Raw genomic sequence first — 26,860 nt, 5'->3', positions numbered from 1 at the left:
GGGTCCTTCATGAGATCATTGAGTGACGAAGTTAAGCCCTAGTACCTCCATACTTGAGTTACTAAGAGTTATGTGTCAATTTGTGGTGTTTATCTTCTAGTTGCCCAACTCTTTTTCAACTAAGGTGATACTTAACTCACAGAATATAGCACAGAAGGGGAAAGGGTGAAACACTAAGAAATATGGGAGATAAATGAGGAGACAATATAGAAAACGGAAGACAATATGTAAAGAGATAAAGGCTGAATTTTTTTTCTCCCCAAAATTCTGAAACCCTAGCAGCATAAAAGGAAATACTGTGATAACTATGTATAGTGCCAGGTAGGTACTAGATTAACTGGGAGATCACTTTGTAAATTATGTAAATATCTAACCACTATGCTGTACACCTGAAACATATATAATATTGAATGTCAACTGTAACTGAAAAATAAAAAATTTTAAAAAACACACAAACAAAAACTAGGAGATAAAAGGAAAGAAAATTTGTGCATAAATACATTAGTATTCAAAGAGAATTTCTCGACAACAGCCAGAATGAAAGGAGTGACTGGCTACAAAGACATGGCAATAATGAAGGCCATGTTGGGGAGAAAACTTCACCAAAATAAAATGTTATCCTGAATCCAAAACAAAAAAATTTTTTTGTCATTTCTACCTTCAACCTAAATCTCTAACTCTAGGCCACTGTTTTTATAACCAGGACTTTGATCACATCCCATATTGTTATGGACCGCCCCCACACACACCCATGTATATCAACATGGGACCACGTAAACAGTCTTATCACTCACCTCTGGAGTTTGGAGGAAAAATTAAGAGAAAATGTCACTCACTATTGTCTGTGCCTAAGAGTTAGTGCTAAATGGTGATCTTGAGTTGTTTAATTTTTTTAAAGGAAGTTCTGAAGTAGCTTTGCTGCCTTTTCTGTGGTTACAAGCAATAGTCTGAGGATAACCAAGAAGGGCTTTCTTCTTCATGGCAATGGATTATACACAGAATTATCGAAAGTTTAAAGCAAACAGATGCGGTCAGGTCTGTGCTTCATCAACAACAGGATTAGAGCAAGGGTTGGAAAATGATTGCCCACTGGCCAAATCTAGCCCATTGCTTGTTTTCATAAATAAAGTTTTATTGGAACACAGCCATGCCCTCTCATCCTCATATGGTCTCTGGCTGTTTTTACACTATAACAGCAAATGTGAGTTGTGACAGTTACTATATAGACTGTAAACCCTAAAATATTAGCTATTGGGCCCTTTACAGAAAAAGCTTATCAACTCCTACGTTAGAATATCATAAAACTGAGTAAGAAAACCATGAACTGCACTGATTATGTAGACCCATCAGCCTATAATTAAATTAGGCCAAGAAGTACCTGAGCTAGGGTAGAATATAGGAAAAAATTCTACCATCATCTATGAATTTCATAATGTTTTTTCCTGGACTACGTATGCCGTAAAGTTTACACTGTTAGCTTTGGGGCACGTTAATAAACACAGCTTCAAACATAGTGCTTTGCCTTTTATTATTCTTGCATCCTTGTGAAAGATAACAGAATTCTGACATAAAGTGGGTATGTGACTCGTGCAGAATTTACCGTAAACCAGATAGTGAAAGCCAGTGCTCTGTTCTGTTTTGGCACAGTAATTAATATTTGACCCTATAATCTTCATTAAAGAGATATCATCAGAGAGACATTTAATTGCTAGAGCATTATCTCAGAGCATTGAGGAAAAGAAGTCACAGTACGAGGACCTAGTTGTTCTGGAATCCTCACAATCAATGGTCAGTGTGGGATTGCTGTCTTTCACTTCCTCCAACAGCATCTGCATTTCCACACTAGAACCATCCATCTTCAGCCTGAGCGTCTTTAAGGGGCTATTGTTCTGTTTTAAAGCCTCTAAGAGCACTATTATTCCATTCTTCCCGAAGATATTCTGGCCCAGGTCCAGAGTCTCCAGCCTCTGATTGCTTGTGAGGGTGGATGCAAGATCCCGAGAGTATAAAGATGTGATGGAGCAGCCACAGAGCCTGTTGACAAAGAGGACAGATGCTAAATCACTTGCCAAGCAAGTTCTTGTTCAGAACCTACCATGTTGACAAGCACACTCAGACTTGCTGGGGACCAAGTGGTGAAGAAATTAGGGGGGAGGGCATTTTTTCCATGGAACTTATTTTAGTGACAATGGCTATCAGGATATGTTGCATTAAAGACAGTGGATAATGGATAAATTATTAGGATAACTTGGCCAGAGATAAGGATATTAGGTAGGTTTATGATAGTCAGTGAATTCCTCATCGGGAAGATGTGAGAAATAAAAACCTAAAGGCAGGCAGAGAGTGAAGCATTATGGTCACTGGGGGGAAGGAAATGGTGTAGCTGAAACACCAATCTGGGGGAAGTGGAAGGAGGGCTCATAACTAATAAGGGTATCCAGTAGGGTCTTGCAGGCTACTGTAAAAAGCCTTCAGATTCTATCTGCAGTGACATGGGGAGCTTCCAAGTATTTGGAAACATAAGTGCTGTCATCTGGCTTCCAGCTGGAGAGAGACCTTGGGGTGATGGGTTGAGAACAAACTACAGGAACTCAAGGACCAACACCCACAGACCAGCTCAGAGATCATACATGTGAGAGGTGGTAGCCCAGATGAGAGCATTAGCAGTGGAAGAGCAGGGAGTTGGTCATCTTCCATGTATCGGGAGGGAAATGCTTCCACATGGTCTGAGTGTCAGGTATGAAATAAAGAGGAGTGAAGGATCATAAGCCTGAAAGTCAGGGATTAGAAGGGTTGGACTGTTTTTGTTTTTGTTTTTGTTTTTGGTGGGGGGGCCGACAGTAAGCTGTGTTAACTATGCTTTACTAATACATGATATGTCATCACAGCTCTCCTTCCATATCTGTTTCTCAGAGACTTCCTTCTGAACTAAAGGTGCCATTGCAGGTGGAGGACAAAGGAGGCACTACTTAGAGTAGATACAGCTTAGGCAGGCTTCTATAGAGCCTAGCGAGCTGGTTCAAGCCACACTGACCCTTCCGCCATGTGTCCTGAACACTGCACCATCTGCACATCATCCTGCTGCTGCCCTGGCCACTATGATAGGCACTGGAGACACAGAAAATGATTTGATTCTTCCCCAAAACAAAATTTACAGTGAGTAAATGAATGAATAAATTCTGGTACATCCATACAATAGGGTATGATTCAGCCATATAAAGAATGAAGTACTTACAATTGCTACAATGTGGATAAACCCTGAAAATATTATAATAACTGAAAGAAGCCACACAGACACACATAGACACATACACACATATAAAACACATGAGTCCATTCATATGAAATATATAGAAAAGGTCAATCCATCAAGACAAAGCAAGCAGATTGGTGGTTGCCAGGGGCTAGCGGAGGGAAGAGTAACTGTTCATGGGTTTTGAGTCTCCATCTGGAATCATGAGAATGTTCTAGAACTGATAGTGGTAGTGGTCATACAGCATTGTAACTGTACAAAATATCACTGAGTTGTGCACTTTAAAGTAGTTCTTCTTTACCTCCATAAAAGTAAATTTTTAAAAATGTATAGTTCCAGTGATTGGGCAGCATAATGCTACCATCGATTTATTATTTATTACAGAAAACAGCATGTTGCAACAGAAGTCAGTAGTTCTCTCAACTATCCAAACTGGTCTGTTCTCCCCCATATTAACCTAGGTGAGAAGTGCAATATTAGCAAATAGCTCTGAAAACTGCAGTCTCGGTGCTCTAGTCAGAAAAAAAGAACAACAGTAAGAACAAAGACATTGCAGGCAGGACCTGAAGAGGCTGGTTGAGTGATGTAGACCAGTGTGAGGAAGAAAGCACAGGATCTAGTTAGAAAGATGGGAAGAAGCACAGCCACAGAGAACATGCTGGAGCTTGGTAACAAACATTGATTCACATGCTTGTTATATAAAAATATACATTACATAAAAATGTACAAGGAGGTTGTAACTCAGCAAATATACTAACTGTACTTTTATAAGAATGAACCTTTTATCCTCTCTGATTAAAGAATTGTCAGAGAGGAAAAAACATGGCAGAGTGAGAGACGTCCCCAGATCTTTCCCCTTGAAACAACAATAAGCTGAACATCTAAAACTTAACAAAAAAAACACCCAAACTGCACACCAGCATGTCTGAGTGTGGGATCTGCACATAAGACCTACTACAGGTCAGAACCCTAGATGTCAGGCAGTGGACTGGGAGATAAAGAAACTACCTCTGGCAGTCGCCAGAGCTCCCTGTAGGAGGAGCAGGAGGGGTGAAGGTGCAGTGACTTCCCTGAACAACCCTGCCTGGAACTTATATGCAGCCGGCAGCAGGGCCCAGTCATCAGGGTAGAAAGCAGAGAAGTGGGGCAGGACCACAGAGAAACAACAGCTGATTTTTACCGGCCCTGGTTGCAAAACCAAGGCTGAGCCGAAGCCCCCAACTCCTAATCCAGCAGGCCCCTCACCCCATATCCTCCAGGACTGATCACCACAGAACCCCAGGAGAATCTGAGCAAACACTGCTGAGACTGAAGCTACCTCTCACAGCCTCTGGAGCTCCATGAAGGAGGAGGGGGAGGGGAAGTGAAGGAGGGGAGAAAGACCAGCGAGTTCATGTGTCAAGTTCCCTGAACAGCCCTGCCTGAGAAAGTTGCAAGCTCCCCGTGGCCTGCTGGTTGCAGGGCCCAGTCATCAGGGCAGAAAGCAGAGAAGCGGCCAGCAGAGAAACAGCTGATTTTTACCAACTGTGATTGAAAAACCAAGGCTGAGCTGCAGCCCCCAATCCCCAACTTAGAAGACCCCTCCCCCCATACCTTCAGAGATGGAACACTGCGGAGCCCAGGGGAATCTGAGCAAATGCTACCAAAACTGTTGCTAATACTGGCAGGGACTGAAACTGAGGGTAGCGAACATGATTAAATATCTATCAGAAAATAAAAACTGATTTTTAAAGCTTTATGTAAAGCAAGGATCCAAGAGGCTTAGACACCACCTACTGGAAACCAGAAGAAAAGTGCCTTCTTTGCAACAGGCTAAAGAGAGACTTTTATATAATAAATCTTCTTTCTGGGAAAAAGCAGAATACATTTCCATTAATGCCAGGCAGAAAAATAGTCCATTAAACACTGTGAACAACCAAGGTGACAAGGCAGCTCAGAAAGAAAGAGAAAAATCTCCAGAAAATAAAATTGCAAACATAGAAATATGTGACTTAAATGACAGAATTCAGGATGGCACTTCTGAAAAAACCCAGTGAGATCCAAAACAACTCAAATAAAAAATTGCAAGAATTGAAAAAACAACTAGATGAGCAGAGCAAGGAAACTGAATCACTCAAAAAGAACCAAATAGAACTTCTGGAGATGAAGAACACACTGCAATAGTTGAAAAATGAAACAGCAAGCTTGGGAAACAACAGAGTCAACCAAATGGAAGAAAGGATAAGTGATATCGAAGACAGATATCTAGAAATAAATCAGAAGGAAGAAGAGAGAAACTGAAGAATGAAAATTAATGAAAGAGAAATTCAAGAACTAGCTGATACCATCAGGAGAGGAAACAATAATAATGGGCATTATCAAGGGCAGGGAAAAAAAACAGGGATTAGAAAGCAATTTCAGACAAACAATGGATGACAATTTCCCAAATCTAAGGAATGAGCTGGAGCTCGGAATTCATGAAGTCAACACAACACCCAATTATCTCAACCGCAAAAGTCCTTTACGAAGACACATTATATTAAAATTATCAAAAATCAACGACAAAAAACAGAATTCTCAAGGCAGCCAAAGAGAAAAAAATGGTAACTTATAAAGAAAAACCCATTAGATTATCCTCGGACTTCTCAGAGCAAACCATGCAAGCCAGAAAGGAATGGAATCAAATATTTAAGCTATTAAGTGAAAGAAACTTCCAACCTAGAATAATTTATCCAGCTAAGCTCTCCTTTAGATATGAAGGAGAAATAAAGACCTTTCCAGGCATACAAAAATTGAAGGAATTCTCCAGTACAAGGCCTACACTACAGGAAATACTGAAAAGCGTCAGTTCACCAAAAACAAAATGAGCAAAAGAGTACATAATTAGGAATAAAGTGACTATCAGGCAAATAGAAGCAAAGGAGTGCAACCCTTACTAAGAACAGGGCATTATAAGCTTAAATAATAAGAAGAGAATTGTTATAACAAGATAGTAATGAACATTCAGCATACATAAAAACAAATTGAGATAACAATGACTGAAAAGGAAGAGATTCAAAGATCCAAATTCACAAAGGGGAATGGAGATAAAGTACATGCAGAAGAAAATGGATGACTGAATATATATAACTATATTTACATATTCATAATGGTAACCACACGCCAAAGATTCAGAACCAAAGTATATAACATAAAACAAGAGGAACCAGAAGGAAAACCCACAAAAGCCAACCAAAATAAAGAAAACAACACAAGGACAAGGAAGCAATGGAAACACCAAACTACCAGAAAGAAAAAGATAAAATAAGAAGACTTCATACTTCAATAATCACCCTAAATGTAAATGGATTGAATTCACTAATAAAAAGGCACAAAGTTGCAGAATAGATCAAAAAACAAAACCCAACCATATGTTGCCTCCAGGAGACACATCTCAGCTCCAAAGACAAATATAGACTCAAAGTGAAAGGGTAGAAAATTATATTTCAAGCACATGTCATTCAGAGAAAAGCAGGAGTAGCAGTACTAATATCAGATGAAATTGACTTCAAATAAAAAAGGTAAAGATACTGAGGGACACTTCATAATGATAAAAGGAATCATGCACCAAGAAGACATAACACTTATTAATATCAATGCTCTCAATCAGGGAGCCCCGAAATATGCAAAGCAATTACTAACAGAACTAAAGAGAGAAACAAACTGAAACACTATCATAGTAGGGGACCTAAACACCCCACTGTTGGATATGGCCAGATCATCCAAGAAGAAAATCAATAAGGAAATCACACCCTTAAATGACACATTAGACCAACTGGACATAATTCATATTTACAGAGCCTTCCATCCCAAAACAGCTGCTTATACATTCTTCTCTAGTGCACATGGAATATTCTCAAGAATTGACCACATACTGGGACACAGATATAGCCTCAACAAATATAAGAGGGTTGAAATCATATCAACCATATTTTCTGATCATAATGCTTTGAAACTAGAGATCAACTGCAGGAAAAAAAAGATCAAAAAGAACCACGAATACATGGAGATTAAACAGCATGCTACTGAAGAATAACTGGATCACAGAATAAAAAGAGAGATCAAGAGATACATAGAAACAATGATAATGATAGTACAACAGATCTAAACTTTTGGGATATGGCAAAAGTGGTCATAAGAGGAAAGTTCATATTACAGGCCTATCTCTAAAGACAAGAACGTGCCCAAATAAACAACCTAATGCTTCATCTTAAAGAACTAAAAAGGAAGAACAAATGAAGCCAAAAGTCAGCAGAAGGAAAGAATAATCAAAATTAGAACAGAAATAAAATTGAAAAGAAATAAATGCAACAAAAAGCTGGTTTTTTGAGAAGGTTAATAAATCTGGCAAACCCCTGGCTAGACTCAATAAAGAAAAAAGAGAAAGGACACAAATAAAATCAGAGATGAAAAAGGAGAAATTATGGCTGACACTGCAGAAATACAAAGGATCATACAAGAATACTATGAAAAAGTATACAACACCAAATTTAATAACCCAGAAGAAATGGACAAGTACTTAGAAAAATATGACTTTCCTAGACTGAATCAAGAATAACTGGAAAATCTAAGTAGACTGATTAGCAGTATGGAAATTGAAACAATCAAATACTTACCAAAAAGTAAAAGTCCAGGACCAGATGGCTTCACCAGTGAATTCTACTACACATTCAAAGAAGATTTAATACATATTCTCCTTAAACCTTTCCAAAAAATTGAAGAGGAGGCAATACTTCCCAACTCATTTTATGAGGCCAGTAGTACTCTGATACCAAAACCTGGTAAGGATAACACACACACAAAAACTACAGACCAATATCTCTCATGAACACAGATACAAAAATTGAAGAGGAGGCAATACTTCCCAACTCATTTTATGAGGCCAGTAGTACTCTGATACCAAAACCTGGTAAGGATAACACACACACAAAAACTACAGACCAATATCTCTCATGAACACAGATACAAAAATCCTAAATAAGATACTAGCGAACTGAATACAGCAATATATTAAAAATATTACACACCACAATTAACTGGGCTTCATCTCAGAGGCACAGGGATGGTTCAACATACGCAAATCGATTAATGTGATGCACCACATAAACCAATTAAAAAATAAGAATTATATGATCATATCAATAGATGCAGAGAAAGTATTCGACAAAATATGGCATGCATTTATGATCAAAACACTTAAAATTAGTATAAAAGAAAAGTACCTTAACATAATAAAGGCCATATATGACAAACTCTCAGCCAACATTATACTGAATGGTGAAAAACTAAAACCCTTCCCTCTAAGATCAGAAACAAGGCTAGGCTGTCCACTATCACCACTGTTATTCAATATAACATTGGAGGTCCTAGCAAGTGCAATCAGACAAGAGAAAAATATAAAATGTATCCAAATAGAAAACAAAGAAATCAAATTGTCACTATTTGCAGATGACATGATTCTCTATATAGAAAACTCTAAAAACTCCACAAGAACACTACTAGAAACAAATACAGTAACGTTTCTGGGTACAAAATCAATGTTTAAAAATCCATAGCGTTCCTATACTCTAATAATGAAGTGTCAGAAAATGAAGTGAAAAAAATAATTCCTTTTGCAATTGCAACAACAAAAAAATACTTAGGAATAAATTTAATGAAACAATGAAATTTAATGAAATTTAATAAGACCCTATTAAAAGAAATCGAAGAAGATACAAAGAAATGGAAAGATGTTCTGTGATCTTGGATTGGAAGAATCAACATAGTTAAATGACCATATTACCTAAAGCATTATACAGATTTAATGCAATCCCCATCAAAATCTCATCGGCATTTTTTTAAAGAAATAGAACAAAAAGTCATCAGATTTGTATGGAAGCACAAAAGACCCCGAACTGCCAAAGCCATCCTGAGAAAAAAAGAACAAGGCTGGAGGCATCACTCTGCCCAACTTTAAATTATACTGCAAAGCGACAGTAATCAAAACAGCATGGTATTAGCAGCAAAACAGACACACAGACCAGTGGAACAGAATCGAGAGTCCAGAAGTAAACCCATATTTACATGGGCAAATAATTTTTGACAAACAAGCCAAAAACATACAGTGGAAAAAGGAAAGCCTCTTCAATAAATGGCGCTGGGAAAACTGGAATGCCACCTGCAAAAGAATGAAACTAGACTGTTGTTTATCACCACACCAAAATTTATGCAAGATGGATTAAGGACCTAAATATAAGACCTGAAACAATAAAATGCATAGAAGAAAACATAGGCACTAAACTCAAGGACCTTGGACTTAAAGAGAATTTTATGAATTTGACCTCAAAGGCAAGGGAAGTAAAACTAAAATAAATGAATGGGACTACATCAAACTAAAAAGCTTCTGCTCAGCAAAAGAAATCGTCAACAAGGAGAACTGTCCGAATGGGAAAATATATTTGCAAGCAATGCCTCCAATAAGGGCCTAGTATCCAAAATATACAAAGAACTCATACAACTCAATTACAACAAAAAAAACAAATAATCCAATCAAAAAATGAGCAGAGGACCTGAACAGACACTTCTCCCTAGAGGACATACAAATGGCCATCAAATATATGAAAAGATGCTCAACGTTGCTAGCTATTAGGGGAATACAAATCAAAACCACAATGAGATACCATCTCACACCTGTTAGAATAGCTATAATCAACAGGACAAGTGTAACAAATGTTGGAGAGGATGCGGAGAGAAAGGAACCCTCATACATTGTTGGTGGGACTGTGAATTGGTACAGCCACTATGGAAAACAGTATGGAGATTCCTCAAGAAACTAAGAACTGATCTACCATATGATTCAGCAATCCCTCTACTGGGTATTTACCCCAAAGACTTGAAAACTCATATCCGAAAAGATATTTGCATACCGATGTTCATAGCAGCATTATTCACAGTGGCCAGAACATGGAAGCAACCAAAGTGCCCTACGATAGATGATTGGCTAAAGAAGCTGTAGTACATATATACGATGGAATATTACTCAGCCATAAGAAGAGATGAAATGCTGCCATTTGCAACAACACGGATGGACCTCGAGATAATCATGCTAAGCGAAACAAGCCTGACTGAAAAAGTTGAAAATCACATGATATCACTTGTTTGTGGGATATAAACCTAAAAGCAACAAATAAGCAGGACAAACAGAGACTCATGGACATGGACTATAGACTAGTGGTTACTAGTGTGGTAGGAGACGAGGGGGGAGGTAGATGGGGTAAAGGGGGTCAAATATATAGTAGCTGAAGGAAACTGGACTTTGGGTGGTAAACACAATAGAATATACAGATGTCAAATTATAATGTATACCTGAAAATTATATAATTGTATTAACCAATATTACCCCAATAATCTTAATTTTTTAAAAATATGATAAAACTTACCAGTGAAGCCATCTGATCACTTGTCTTTGTGGGAATGTTTTGATTAAGAATTCATTTTCTTTAATAAATAGGAGATTTATTAAATATGTATTATATATATATTTATTATATATATATTTATTACATATATATGAATTGTTCATTCCATAAGGGGAAAATTGAATGTCCAAAGTCACAGCTAATACATATCAGATGGGATCTGAACCATACTGTGATGTTAGAACCCCTATTTCATGCCTTTGCTGTGGTGCTGGGCCCTTGCTCAGCCATCGAGAAAGATGAGCCCCACTCTTTGGATGCTGTGAAAATGCTTGCTCAGTATCTTCTCCAACTTCTAACTTAGGGGAGCTCAAACTTGAGTTAATATTGGAATCATCTGGGGGAAGCCTGGCCATTGAGGCTTTTAAGAGTCCTCAGGTACAGCCATGATAGAAAACAAAAGCACCCCATATGTCCTAGTGTTCTTTCTGGTCTCTGCAAAGCTAAGGAAGTATGTACATGACCCAGATCCTCTTTCCTTTAGGGTTCTTGTTGCAAAGTAGTTTTCATCAGTGAAATGCATTTGACTGAGACTTGGAAGAGAAAGTGAAGCAAAGTTTCATCTTTTTGATGGAAACACTACATTTCCTGAGGGTAGTTTCATCTATAGTTCCCTGGGTCCTAAGCTGGGACAGCCTCCTGTGTTCTAATCACTGGACCCAGCAGAAGCAGTACACTCCTGAAATCCACTTCACTGGAAGCCATCCCATCTACATCCCACTCCTTCAGGCCCTCTGAACAACTCTGTAAGCACCCAGTTACTTGTATGCAATTTCTGTAGGAGTTTGCTCCTAAAACTGGACCAGGAGTGATACTATTACAGTCTAGACCCCAAAATATCTCAGAGATTAGTTTCAAACTCCTTTTAAAAAGAACAAAAACACCTACCCCAGGTATTTGAGGTTACAATTTGGCTTCTTCAAAGCCTCGCAGAGAAACCACAGTCCGGTAGCTATGGGATTGAAGCCCAGGTCCAAGTGTGTCAGGCTGGAGTCTCCTTGGAGAAGCTTTGAGATGTGTTTGCAGCCACGTCTGGTTATGTTGCAGCACCACAACCTACAAGGACAATCATAAGAGAAGTCCGTTATCCCTCTGTGACACATGCCTTGTGAAGTGGCTGTCACTTATACTACCACACATCTCCTACCTCAAGCCATATGCTATCACGTAGGCTTATTCATAACAACGTACAAATGGAATGGTGATTATATTATTTCCACTCTGCCTAGGTGGTAGTGGGTGAAACTGGCCTTTGATTGCCACCTTTTATTACAAAGAAACACACACATCTCCTTAGATACAGGTTTTCCTCAAATGGCAGCATATTGTATAGGTCAAGAGCTCAGGTTCTGGGTTCAGACAGACTCAAAGCTGAATCTGAGTCTTCCTCACTTATCTTCTGCACGGTTAGGTCTTTGAGATTCCATTCTCCTTATTTTTTTTATTTCTTATTTTAAGTCTTGTATTTAATTGCCCCGGCAGAATTGGGGTGCACCCAGAAGCTCAACATTCCTGGTGTCTTAGTGGCTGAGTTTCTAATTTAAATGCTATAGACTCTCTTACAAGTTTAGACTTCTACAAACTCTCCTGATGAGGAGGCCAGACCCCAGAGAAGGGTGGTCACATGGCACATTCAGGCAGGTGAATCTGAATTTGACCCTAATAGCCTCATGCCGGCATCATAGCAACAGAAGCTAGAGAACGTGAAGGGACATGACAAAGAGCAGATGAATATAAGGGGCCCAAAGACGCCATGCTTTGTATCATGCAAAAATCCTAAAATCACACGTGAACCTGCGGAGTTTAGGGAGGGAAACTGAAACAAAGTCTAAGATTATTTACATTCGAGCAGCCTACAAAATGGAATCTTGGTCCAACATCAACTTTACATATTTAAAGTAATAATCATTGACAACTCTGTTTATAGAGGGGGCTTCATACCTACTATGGGCAAGCTAAGTGGTGAAGCCTCGGTTTTCTAATTAGTAAAACTGAAATAAAGGTAACTATCACACATGGTTGTAAGTATTAAAAAGAGAATTCTTATAAACTTTAGTAGAGTCCCTGATACTAAGTACTTAAAAAGCTCCAGATATTTTTTTATTATTGTTTAGATGCCTTAATAAACTATCTTTTAAATAGAGCCATCTACATAGCAATATCATATATGAAATTTTATTTCTTCTAATGAATATTATTTAGGTAGAGATGCAATCATTTTATTTTCTCTATCAGCTCCTAGAAGCTGAATACTCATTTTTCCTTTTTAGTCTTAAATGATTGGGGCATGGCTGGAAGCTATTGAGATAACTGGCAGACAGGTTTTCTAGGACAGCAACACCCCCCAGAGAAATCAAAGCCAGATAGAATTTCTGAACAGAAGCAGGTCCCCAACTCCACACTATCTCTTGAGTGTTGCTCTTTCACCTGTGAGTCTAATGGGTACAGGTAGTTTGTGCTGGGCTTGTTCCCATGTGACAAGGTCAGCAAACTACAGCCTCTGGGTCAAGTCCAGCTCGCCACCTGTTTTTGTAAATAACATTTTATTGGAACATGCATTCCTTTACACATTCACATGACCATGGCAGAATTGGACAACAGGAACAGATATCAAATGGCCCACAAAGCCTAAGATATTTACCTTCTGGCTCTTTACAGAAACATATAACTCAATCCATTCCCAACTTCAGGGAGAAGTATGCCATAGGGACTCAGAAAATACACAAAACGGCAGACCTCAGAACCAATTGCCTAAACCAACTTCCTAGAATAGGAAAAGGCCGGAAGGTAAACTCTGAAAGGCAGGCAGATGTTAACACCTGTTTCTACATGTTCTTACATAATCTATACCAGGATCTGGCCAGATTCATTCAAGTAGAGTTATTAAACAGTCTCATCTGTCCTACATGTCACACACACACATACACACAGCAGGGACTTACACCAGGGTCTGTAGCTGACATTCGGAGTAACTCAAGCCCTCACACAAGAGTTTCACCCCACTATCCCCAAGGTTGTTCTTGGCCAGGCACAGGTGTGTCAGACTCTGGTTGACAATCAAAGCAGAAGACAGTTCCTTGCAACAAGCCCCTGTAAGGTGACAGTTTTCCAACCTGCAAAAGCACCACATCTGAACAAGACCATGAGAACATTTCCAAAGCCCAAACTTCTCAGCTGACATCCCTTCTTGTTAATCCTACACCCTCTCTTTCTTGAGCTGGTGATCAAAGCCATGAAGGACCAGAAACAAAAGAAGAGCAAAGAAATTGCATGAGTCATCTGTCTAGGGCCAAGAAAGGAGAACCAGGTGTCTGCACCAAAAGGAGATCCCATATGGGTTGCCCTGAAAGTCTGGTGTCACCTCACTCTTCTCTAGGTAACCCAGATCTAAAATGAAGATGCTCCATAGAAGGAGACTTACGACAGCCTCTGCAGGAAGCACTTTGGGTGTCTTAGAGTGGCACACAGCAACTTGACTCCTGCATCCAGCAGCTCACTGGCCGAGAGGTCCAGGTACTTCAGGGACTGGTTGATTTTGAGGGCCAAGGAGAAATCATCCCACTGCTGAGGGATGTTAGAACAAGGCCCCAACCTGTGGGATACATGGGGACAAGTCATTCTTCTGGGAAGACAGAGAGGAAGACCCTGTCATCTTATTATGCTTCTTGAAGATTATGTCCTTGGTTTTCATCTCATTCTACTCCAGTGTGTATCCAATCCCAGCCTGATTTTTGGAGAGAGTTAATCCCCTTGGCATCTTCAAACATCTATCTGACCATTCAATCAATATCTAGCCTCATCTCTAGGAGAAAAAACATGTGATGCAATTCTGTGTGGAGTTTCACCAACACGACCTGCTATTTTTCACATCCAACTTTTTTTTTTAATATGATGACTTTCCCTGCCTGAGTCTGTCCTAATCTCACTGAGACCTAGATATGTGATTCTGTAGGGGAAGAAACATTGAGGCCTGATACTCAAAAAGTTCAAATTCATAAATTACTAGGGAATATGCAAATTAAAACAAGGAGATAAAATTTGAGCATTAGGCAGTGAGGTCCAAAATTTATTGAGTCTAAGTGCAGCAAAAATAAGGATAATTTGGAACTCTTTCTGTTGGTGGCAATATAAAAGTGACATGGCTATTCGGGGGAACATTGGGGCAACCCATTAATACATTCTATTAGGCTCAGAAACCCAGCTACCCTTACAGATGTAAATCAGAGTGTAAGACACTAGGACAAGCTTATTGTTTGGATCGTGATTCTGTCTTTTACTATGCCCCAAATCTTTGCAAGTGATTTAAACTTTGTGACATTCTCTTTTTTCCCTATTTGTACTTTGGGAAGAAACAATATCTTTATGTCAAGCAAATAAAGAATATAATCCATCAATATCCTGTGCCCATATTCTGGGATGCATGTCATAGGTAAAATTGGAATACTTAAGTGAGTGCCTTTCTTCCCTTGGAGCTTCATCTATTTCAAGGACATCATGAGTTTACTTAAGTAACTGGAATACAAGGTGGCATGTAAACTGTCTCAAATCATGTGAACATAAGTTGTAAATTCCATGTCAGCCATTTGTCATTTTGGAGCCTCAGTGTATCCACTTAGAAATGTCATTTATCAGAACTTTAGAGTAACAGATGTTTTTTCCAAATAAATGACAAACAGCACCATCAGAAATCATCAATAATGATAAACACTACCATTTCTGCATACAGATCAGCAAGGGTTTGAGGTCATTTCCAAATCACAAACCTGTGCCAGTAGCCAGAACCTCAGGTTTCTACTCAACTGAGTCAAGGGGAAAAAGTGGTATGCTAAAGATGGGTGATAATCAGAGACGTCACTCATTATGGGGTTCACTGAGGAAGGGGCTCAAACCCATGAGCCCCCAGGAACCTGGGCTTTCAATGCTTCTACAGCATTAGTGAGTGGCTGGTTAGGGTCGATGGCTGCTCTGAATCACAGCAGGAAGGCAACATGCAGCCTAAAATACCAAGTCCCTAAGCTAGAGGATGACACAAAATTCGAGGTGTCTCTTTGCATTCTGGGCTCAGTGTTCAATGCAGAGGACAATTCAGTGCTGGATGGGGAAAAAGCAGAGGCTGAAACCCCATACAGGCTCTTCTGAGAATATGCTCCCCCTACAGCATGATGTCCCATCAGAGTGGCACCCTCTTCCATCTAGCTCACCCGGCAGCACTGCACAGCTCACAGCACCCTTTTGGTGCTGACAACAGTGATGACATGAGATCTACCTCAGATACTGCAGATTACACTGAGAGTGTTTCAGAGTCTCACACAACAGCAGCAGCATCTTATCACTGTGGACACTGCCTTCCAGGGTTAAGTGAGTAAGGGTCTTCTTACCAACGAAAGCCAGACAGAAGTCCCCATATGCGTCAGCAGGGGAGACATTTTTAATCCTAGGAAAAATAAAAAAGAGGGATTCTGTCTTGGGTGCTATGGATGGCTGGTGCTGTGAACACCTGGTAAGATGAGCTATCAAGTCAAAATGGAAAGGGGAAGATGGTCTGATATGCTGACTTGAAGGATAAGTCAGTGGAATGACAGCTGGAAAGGGAAAAAGGAGGGACTATGGATGGAAGTAGAAGGTGGTGATGGGAGGGAAGAGAGTGAGATAGCTAAGGGCTTGGCACACCCTTGTCTCTGCTCATGCTAGTCTGCAGATTCCCCTCCTTATCTGTTTGCATCATATAATTTCCTTCAACATTCAGCTCACAAACTTCCTCCCCTCCCCGTCAACACCTACTGACATCTTCTAGAAAGAATAAATTACTTCTCCATACACCCTCATATGGTCACCTGCATTTCTACAAAGCAGTTCTGATTTAGACTACGTACGTTATGGTTTCTGAGTTAGTAATGCATTACAGACTTCTCGAAGGCATGAACCATTAAGAGTTGTTTTGTTTTGTTTGTTTATTTTCTTGTCATCTAGCATATAATTGTGGGATTTTAAGTGGGATTAAAATAAATCTTAAGTGGAATATAATATGGGTTTTCCCTAACCAAACTGTAGGCTTCAAGAAGCAACTCAGCATTAAAAAAAATAAGTTTCCTAGCACATGAACTGTGCCATCTCCTTCAACAGAAGAGTCAACTGACCTTATGGTATATAGTAATGATGCTAGCTCATAATTTATCCTGTGCACTTAGTAGGAGATAACAGGAGAAAGGAAACTTTCAGGGCCTCTTTTTAAAGCATGCTTAATGTACCCTAATTTGAGATGCAATCAATACCCACATTGCTGCCTCTTCTAGCAAACTCTTATTTCAGATCCTCACTTCCACTTGTTTTTAGAGCTTCTTAACCTGTTTCTATTTAGCACCTCTGAACCAGGCAGTAGTACATCCCTCTGCTGTGAAATATTCTTCTCCCTAAACTCGCAGTTGATCTTACAACCCTTTACCCTTCATTTAAAGACAGCGAGCATTCCCTGTGGCTCATCCAAAAGAAGCTTCAAAATTAAATTGTCAGCAGAGTCATAATGAGGGGGCCACCAGCTGTCCAGAGCCCCTTCCTTAATTGTCTTAAACTCTCAGTGGCACAAATTACAAATGTCTTCTCATGTAACATCTTACAAACCAGAGCAGTATAAGTTTTTCAAGGCTACACAGAAGAAATTGATACCTTTGCTGGCACCAGCCCGCATTAGATTTTGTTGCTTTGCACACACAAATTCTATGGCATTTGGAGAAGCTATTGTCACCTGACATCAGCAGGTACAGTCAGTTGATGTGTGGCATAGCTATTAGTTCCAAGTTAATAGTACTACATTTTCAGGGGCTTCATTAAGGCTTCTAAGACATGTCGGCTTAGGGGAAATTTTCCACAAAGTATGTGTATATAGTTTTGAACAAAACTTATAAAGTTTATCCCCTGAACATATATTGGTTGGAAAGGGCATCCTAATAGTCACCTGCCAAGATGGCCCACATCGGCATTCACATCTGCCAGAGCCATCCTTATCCAGACTCACTTCTCAACCCCACTCCATACACTCATTATAAGTTCTTTGTTGCCTCACTGACATGTTCTTGTGTATGTATTTGAAACTTTCATCTCTGGATTATCTCCCCAGTTCCCACTCAGGTCTCCTTCTGAGATGTATCTGCCTGTTTCCTTTGGGCTGAGTTTCAAACATGCCTCATAGCAGATGCATGGGAGCACCTGAACTCTTGGCCAGATTTTATGACAACGACTTACTGTCATATGATCCAGATGCACCTATAGTGGATGTTTGCAGACTTCCGGACTCTTGGCCAGATTTCATAAAAAAGATTCGATGTAATATATAATCCTCGCATTAGACACATTTAAGGATGAGAACCATTTCATTTCTTTGTATTCTGAGCACCTGGCTAATTGGAGCCTGGTCTGGCATTCCAACATCGTTCTCACATTAAAAAAAAGACCTGGGAACAGCCATTACAAGATGAGCTTCTACTTACACCACTTTCTGGAGATGACAGGTGACATGGGTGATCTGCTCACAAAGAATCCTCACGGAGGAGTGACTCAAGAAGCTTTGACCCACATCCAGAAAGCTCAGGTTCTTATTTGAACGGAACACAGAACAAAGATCTGTCCAGAGACAAAGAGCATGATGGTCTTGCTGTGACCTAGGAGAATGTGATAGACAAGAGCACCTGTTAAAAATGCTTATGGGAAAAGTAATGACAACCAGTAGGTCATTCCACAAAGGAAACTGTCAACAAAGTAAAAAAGCAACCCTCAGAATGGGAATAAATGTTTACAAATCATATATGATAAGGGTTTGATATCCAAAATATATAAAGAACTCAAACAACTCAATAGAAAAAAAGTCCAATTATAAAATTGGCAGAGGGCCTGTATAAACATTTTTCCAAAGAGGATATACAGATGGCCAACAGATACATGAAAAGGAGCTCAACACCATCTTTTCATCAGGGAAATGCAAATCAACATCACAATGAGATATCACTTCACACCTGTCAGAATGGCCACGATCAAAAAGGCAAGAGGTAGCAAGTGTTGGCAAGGTGTGAAGAAAAAGAAACACTTGTGCACCATTAGTGAGAATGTAAATTGGTACAGCCACTATGGAAAACAGTATGGCAGTTCCTCAAAAAGTTAAAAATAGAACGATTGTATGACCCAGAATTTCCACTCTTGGGTATTTATCTGAAAAAAACAAAATCACCATCTCAAAAAGATATCTATACCCTATGTGAGGCAGCATTATTCCTAACAGCCAAGACATGGAGGCAACATAAGTGTCCATCAATGGATGACTGAATAAAGAAAATGCGGTAGACATATACAATGGAATATTATTCAGCCATAAAAATGAAGGAAATTCTGCCATTTACCACAACATGGATGGACCTTGAGGACATTATGCTAAGTGAGATAAGGCAGGCAGAGACAAATACTATATGATCTCACTTATATGTGAAATCCTTTTTAAAAATTAAAAATTTAAAAACAGGAAGGAGGAGAAAAAATGGTGTAGATGATAGAGGCTCTGTTTATCCCTCTGGCGACTAAATCAAAGTTTTGATGGAAACAAGAAGCAAACAGCAAGGAAAATCACCTGGGATCTAGGTAAACAAGCCATACAACTAGGGAGAGGACTAAGAATTCACCCTGCAATGGCTGAAGTAGGACAGGGCTAGGACATGAGGTTGCCCATCCCGAGCAGCTGAGCAGGACAGAGGCAACAGTAGCTGCAGACACCTCTTAAAGGGGCCATGTCTGCAAATGGACTTTTGCAGTGATGGACCTGCTCACTCTGAGCACCAGCACTAGTTCAGCTGCACAGGGGGCACCAGGGACTTACATGGGGACACTGAGTTGTCAGAATGAGGGCCAGAGGCTAGGGTCTCTCCCAGACAGAAGTGCCAGGGGTATCCATTGTTCCTCTGTTGAGCCCTCCCCACTCCCAAGGAGCTGACACAGCGCTGTCGTAGCTGAGACGTCATCAAACTGAATAACAGAGGTTGCTCCGCCCAGAGGATTCCCTGAACTCTGCCTCTCCCAGCTCGGGGCCCCACCTAAGCCATATCGAGGTGTATCCTCAGCGAGTCAGGTGCTCCTTGCTGAGCAGAGCCTCGACTCACACTAGTGGCAGCTGGCCTCAGTTACTGGCATGGCCTTTTGAGGCAATTATAAGCACAGCATCTGTGGATTGCTTGCTGAATCTTAACAGGTGGCCCAGAGAGGCAGACACTGGGGCTAAACTTGGCATGCAGCTGAACCCTTCTCAGGACTGTGCCACTGGACACCTACTACACAAAGCCATGCTATTGAGACAGGGAGACTTAGGAGCTTTGCTTAGTACGTAGAAACAGACACAGAAAGGCAGCCAAAATGGGAAGGCAAAGAAGCAGAAAGCATATGAAAGAACAGAACAGAGATCCAGGAATAATAAATCCAGGAGTCAAGCAATCTTACAGATGCAGAGTTCAAAACACTGGTTATAAAGATGCTCAATGAACTTAGGGGAAGTATAGATGAATTCAGTGAGAACTTTAACAAAGAGATAAAAAATATAAAAATGGAAATGGAAATTATAAAAGGGAACCAGTCAGATATGAAGAACACATTATCTTAGATAAAGAGTATATTAGATGGAAAAAAACCCAGTGAATAAAGAAGGTCAAACCACTGATATAGAAGATGGGGAAGCCAAGGACACTCAATCAGAATGGCAAGAAAAAAGAAGCCAAGACTATAATAATAATTTAAGGAGCCTATGGGACACTATTAAATGTAAAAATATTTGTGTCATAGGGGTACCTGAAGGAAAACAAAATGTTGAAGAGCTATTTGAATAATGATGAAAAACTTCCCTCACCTGATGAAGGAAATAGACATACAACCCCAGGAAGTTCCGACAGTCCTAAAAACCAGGAACTCAAAGAGGCCCACACCAAGATACATTATAATTAAAATGCCAAAGTTTAAATACAAAGACAGAATCTTAAAAGCAGCAAGAGAAAAGCAGTTAGTTATCTACAAGGGAGCACCCATAAAATTGTCAGATGATTTCTCAAAAGAAACCTTGCAGGATAAAAGGGCTCAGCACAAAATATTCAACATGATGAAAACCCAGGATCTACAGCCAAGAATACTTTAACCAGCAAAGCTATCATTTAGAGTCAAAGAACAGATAAATTCCCGGACAAAAATAAGCTAAAAGAATTTATCAACACCAAGCCCGTATTACAGGAAATGTTGGAGGAAATGTCTTTAAGAAGAAAAACATGTATCAAAAACATGAATAAAAATGGTAATAACTACATTCCTATCATAAGTACCTCAAATGGAAAAGAATTAAATGCTTCAACCAAAAGATAGAGTGGCTGAATGATAAGAAAACAAGAACCCTACATATGCTGCCTACGAAAGGCTCACTTCAGATTAAAAGACACACAGACTAAAAGAAATGGGATGGAAAGAGATATTGCCTTAATGGACCTAGAGGGTATAGAGCTGAATGAAATGGGAAGGATAGAGAAAGACAAATACCGCACGATTTCACGTATGTGTGGAATCTAAAGAAAAAATAAACAATAAAACCAGTAATAAACTCAGAGAATATTTTGAGGGCTACTAGATGGAGTGGGGTTAAGGGTGAGAAAAAAGGCAAAGGGATTAAGAGGTACAAATGGATAGTTGCAGAATAGACATGGAGATGCAGAGTGTAGCAACGGGAAGATGGTTAGTAATGTAACATGTAAGGGGGAAGAGGGGTACTAGATTTAGTGGGGTGACTGCTTTGCAAGTTATGTAGATCTCTGATTACTAGGTTGTACAACTAAAGCTGGTATATTATTGTATGCCAACTATAATTGAAAAACACTCATTGAATTGTACAATGTAAATATGAGCAACTAATTGTCTATTATATTTCAATAAAGCTGGGGGGGACATTTAAAAAAGAATATCTGCTCAGAAACTTAAAAAAGTAGAAAAATGGAAAAACACACCAAACTCATAGATACAAAGAACAGATTGATGGTTGGCAGAAGCAAAGGTTGAGTGAAATGGGTGAAGGGAGTCAAAAGGCACAAACTTTTAGTCATACAATAAGTAGGTCATGGGGATGTAATATACAACATGGTAACTATATTTTTTTAAACTGGTAGTGAGGAAAATAGATGTCCCCAGGCACTCTCCATGTTTCATCCTGAACTCATGCCCCACATGAAAACTATGACCCTAAAACAGAAGGAGAAAGATTTTGGTGGGGAGGGGGGAGCACACAGTGGAGCATACAGATGCCATGGAATAAAGTTGCACATCTGAAATTTATGTAATATTATTAACCAGTGTCACTCCCAATACATTTAATTTTTTAAAGGTTCCAAAGCCTCCATTCCTGATATGAACATTGTGGTATCTACCTAGAATATAGAGCAGGCAGGAAGAAATTCCAGCAAGGAGGAAGACTGACCAGAAGCCAGAGGGAACAGGAGAGTGTCCCCTTCCCAGTAGAGCACCCGCAGAGCGAGAAGTGACAGTTCTTACCTCTCCACCGGAGTGTCTGATTCCAATGCCGTGTCACTCTCCAGGAATATCCCCTTTTCTACCTGCAGCAAGATCTTCTGCAAGTTCTGACAGTGCCTGAGGCAGAAGGACGAGTGCAAGAGGTCCATTCTAGTCTTCACGCGCAGGGACACCTCCGTGACGTGGTCCATGGCGTCCCTCACGAGCAGCTCCTCCTGAGACTCGTGGAGACAGCGCATCACCTCGCTCAGGTCCATCGTCCAGAAGGGCTCGGACTTCAATAGCTCCTGTGCCACCCCGGTTGTCACCCGGCAGCCGAACGTGGTTTCCAACTCCCCGGCCATCCTCTCGTTCGCGAGGCCGAATAAAAAGCGGGCGACGTGGGCCAGGCCAGGGTTCTTCAGTCTCTCTTCCTTGGAGAGCAGCTCCCGCGCGTCCCTGATGTCACCCCCAAGGCGACCTCTGGCACCCTCGCCGTCATCCTCCAGGATGTAGAACACGGCAGTGAGGAACTGCTGGATGCTGAGGTGGACGAAGGAATAGCAGCCCACGCTGTCCACATCCTTCTGCAGGACCTCCGCATCTAGGAAGGGACGTAGCGCAGCCTCCGTCAGCCCGAGCGCCGCCAGGTCCTCGGCGTCAAACACCGATGTCCGTGCCCACATGCCCCCGGCGGCCAGGAGGCACGCGGCCTGCAGCGGGGCCGGGCAAGGGCGGCCGCCGGAAGCCGGCGTGAACTGGCCGCACAGGAAGTGCAGGAGCAGCGCGGTGGCGGTTCTGCAGGTGGTGGCAGGGTCCTCTCCGTGCTCCAGCTGCAGCTTCAGGCAAGCGCACAGCAACCCGCACACCGCGGGGGCCGCGCCCAGGCGCCACAGGCCGGGGTGGCTCTGCATCAGCGCGAGGGCTCGCAGCGCCTGCCCCTCGTCCTCAAAGTGTTTCAGGATGCTCGCCTTCCTGTCTGGCTCCGACAGTCCCTCAACCTCCACTAGGAGCGGCTGGTCTAGCAGGCGCCGCAGCTCTGGCAGGGCCTCCGGCCGAGTGGTGACCAACAGCGTGGCCTGCGGGGATAGCTGCCTCTTCAGCAAACTCCCTAGGAGGACGGGCGCCGGCTTACGCATGTTCCAGTCGCTGCAAATGTCGTGGATGAGTGACCCCGAGGGCACTCTCAGCTCATCGAAACCATCCACGACGAACAGGAGCTTCTGTGCCGGGGCTCGCGCCTCTGGGCGGGCTTCCTGTGCATCAGGTGTGTTCTTGGAGATCAGCTCTGCGAAAGTGCACGTCCCCTTGCGGTTGAGCTCCTTGCAGCTGAGATAGAAGGCTGGGCTGAGGGTCTTTGCGAGGCTGTCCCGGGTCCAGTCCAGCATCACCTTCTTAGCCAGTGTGGTTTTCCCAATGCCCGCAGGGCCGTGCAGCACCACTGTGAGTGGCCTTAGCTGTGTGGGTGTTTCGGGATTCAAGAATAACGCCAACTTTTGGCTTCCCTGGGTAATTGTCTGGTGGACACCATCACCATCTTTACGCCAAAACTTCTCCATCATACTTCTCTCTCTCCTCCTCCTCTGTAGTGATATGCAATGGGAGAAAGTTAGGGTGCCAGTGATTACAATCAGCTGGAAAAGTCTTTGTAAAGGACCAGAAATGAGGAATACCTAGAAGAAGCAAATTATCTTGCATTTTACCAAATGTCAAATGTATGACTATAAGGCATAATTCATCTATCTAGATTTTCTAACCTCCAAGACCCCTTCTGCTTCTCCCAGCTTTGGGTTACCTATCCTTTGTGCTTGTGTGCACTTTGTAAAATACCAGTGGATGGAAGCTGGACCCACAGGGTTGTTTTTACTTCCTAGGTCAAGCGTTATTGTAAACAAGGAAAATTTTAAATATTCTTGAGTCTATTTCATTTGTATTATGGTAAAAATACACATAAAATTTTTAACTGTTTTAAAGAGCACAATTCAGTGGCATTAAGTGCATTCATAATATTGTGCAATCATCACTACCATCTAGTTCCAAGTTTCATCACCCCAAACAGAAACCCCATACCATTTACCAGTTACTCCCTACTTTCCCCTTCCCCAGCCCCTGACATCTGCTAATTTGCTATCTCTGTGTGTTTATTATTTGTGGCATTTTACATGAATAGCATCATAAAATACATGAATGACATTTGGTGTATGGCTTCCTTCCCTTAGCTTCATAGAGACAGTCTACTTTCGATTAACCAAGCTGTGTTGTCAGAGGAGCTAAAAGGACATACACACTATTGGAAGTGATTGAATCTATCAAGTCTATACTAAGGGGGAAATTATGTACTTATACACCAAATACCGAGGAACGAGTCAAAAACCATGTGTCAGGTCTCTCACCGAGAGCTACAAGTTTGTAAACAACGTCAAAGAAATTAGCAATAAACAGAAAGGACACTCACTGGGTTGGAAGGCCGTCTTATAATATTAGTTCTTTCCAAATTGTTCTACAGTTTGCATGAATTCCCATTCAATATCCCAACAGGTTCTAGTATTTTATGAGCTAAGTTTAAAGTTTATATGGGAATGCCAAGATGTAGAAGCACATAATCAAAACCACATGCAGACAAACAAGAGTTGGAAGACTTACAGTACAATATAAAAATATGGGTCCAAATGAGATAGAAAAAAAAAGTGTCCAGGGTGTGCCATTTGAGAAGGCACTCACTTGTTTTACCCTAGTCTGACCCCAATACAGACTTACTATAAACTAGAGCAAATGATAGGAAACTGACAAAGGTAAACGATGGACCAATAGGAGGGATTTCTGTGTTTATGAACAGACTCACGTGGTCAACGTCTTACAGCTGCGACGCTGCAGTGCAGAGCTACAGGGAGGAAACAGTCTTTTCAATAAGTAGTACTGAGTTAATTAGATATTCACATTAAATAAAAACAACAGAGGATTCAAGATGATGTAGAAGGTAAAGGTTGTACACACCTCCTCTAGCAACCACACCAAAATTATAACAAAACTACAAAGCAATCAGTATGTGGAGTCACCAGAGGTCTGGCTGAATAGAAGCCCTACAACTAGGTCACCTATAAATTGAGGTGGGAAAGAGACACGAATGACCCAGTCCCACAACCGTGAGTGGCCATCAAGAATCAGCAGGGCAGAGAAAGTCTTGTTGCCTTTTCCCAAAGGCAGACCTGAGCAACAGAGAGTTCAGCCTAGGGGTAAAGAAATAGAAGGGCAGCTATAATAACGAGTCCTAAAGAATCTAAAAGATGTGTAATTGTTATTAGAACAGTTTAACTGAGAACATTAATTTCTGTTTTCCAAATCTTTATCTAGTATTTTGCAAAACTTAGGGTGCAGTAAAATTGTAATAGGAGCTTGTTAAAAATGTAGGCATCTGGTCCTCATCTTTGCAATGTCCCTTCAAGGAAATCTCAGATGAAGCCCAGAAATAAGTGATCCAGATGATTTTTCTCCCCCTCTGACTTCATCTAAGATATTTTCTGTGGACTTCAGCAGAAACATGGTGGAGTGAGAGATGTCCCCAGATCTATCCCCTTGAAACAACAACAAGCTGAACATCTAAAATTCAACAAAAAACACCCAAACTGCACACCAGCACATCTGAGCATGGGATCTGCACATAAGAGCTACCACAGATCAGAACCCCGGGTATCAGTTGGTGGACTGGGAGAAACAAAGAAGCTGCCTCTCGCAGCCACCAGAGCTCCCCGTAGGAGGAGGGGGAAGGGTGAAGGTGCAGGAACTTCCCTAAACAGCCCTGCCTGGAACTGCCGTGAGCTCCCTGTGCAGGGTGGAAGGGCCCAGTCATCAGGGCAGATGCGAGTCAGGACCACAGAGAAAGAACAGTTGATTTTTACCAGCCAGGTTGCAAAACCAAGGCTGAGCTGCAGTCCCCAACTCCCAACCCAGAGGGCCCATCTCCCCATACCCTCCAAGACTGATCACCCTGGAGCCCCAGGGGAATCAGAGCAAGCGCTGTCACTGACACTAACAGGAACTGAAACTGAGGGTAGCGAGCATAATTAAATATCCATAAGAAAAATTTTTATAAAGGCATTTTAAGGCTTTATATAAAGCAGGGATCCAAGATGCTTAGATACCACCTACTAGAAACCAAAAGAAAAGTGCCTTCTTTGCAACAGGCTAAAGAGAGACCTTTATATAATAAACCTTATTTCTGGAAAAACAGCAGAAATTACTTCCATTAATGCCCAGATGGAGAAATAGTCCATTAAACACCATGAACAACCAGGTGACAAGGCAGCTCGGAAAAAAAGAGAAAAATCTGCAGAAAATAAGCTTACAGACATGGAAATATGTGACTTAAATGACAGAATTCAGGATGGTACTTCTGAAAAAACTCAATGAGTTCCAAAATGAGTCATATCAACAATTTCAGAAATTGAAAAAATAACTAGATGAGCAGAACAAGGAGATTGGAACCCTCAAAAAGAACAGAATAGATCTTCTGGAGATTTAAAAAAAAAAAAAAACACTGCAAGAGTTGAAAAATGAAACAGCAAGCTTGGGAAATAGAGTAGACCACATGAAGGAAAGAATCAGTAATATCAAAGACAAAAATGTA

At 41.0% G+C, this 26,860-nt stretch overlaps 1 protein-coding gene across 1 annotated transcript; it reads right to left on the bottom strand.

Annotated features, from left to right (window-relative positions):
- Positions 1-1,721: 1,721 nt before the first annotated feature.
- On the bottom strand, positions 1,722-23,805 carry NLRP7 (NLR family pyrin domain containing 7). Its single transcript, XM_039857164.1, has 7 exons — positions 22,279-23,805; positions 18,213-18,383; positions 15,995-16,162; positions 14,150-14,320; positions 13,671-13,841; positions 11,617-11,784; positions 1,722-2,034 (listed from the first exon to the last, which is right to left on the bottom strand). Exons 1-7 carry the CDS (start codon positions 23,796-23,798, stop codon positions 1,722-1,724), a joined length of 2,682 nt encoding a protein of 893 aa, XP_039713098.1. The 5' UTR covers positions 23,799-23,805.
- Positions 23,806-26,860: the final 3,055 nt, after the last annotated feature.

Source organism: Pteropus medius, unplaced genomic scaffold (assembly GCF_902729225.1).
Source record: "Pteropus medius unplaced genomic scaffold, Ma_sr-lr_union100, whole genome shotgun sequence".
In the NCBI taxonomy this organism is placed as follows: Eukaryota; Metazoa; Chordata; class Mammalia; order Chiroptera; family Pteropodidae; genus Pteropus; species Pteropus medius.
This window is presented reverse-complemented; position numbering and strand designations above follow the sequence as displayed.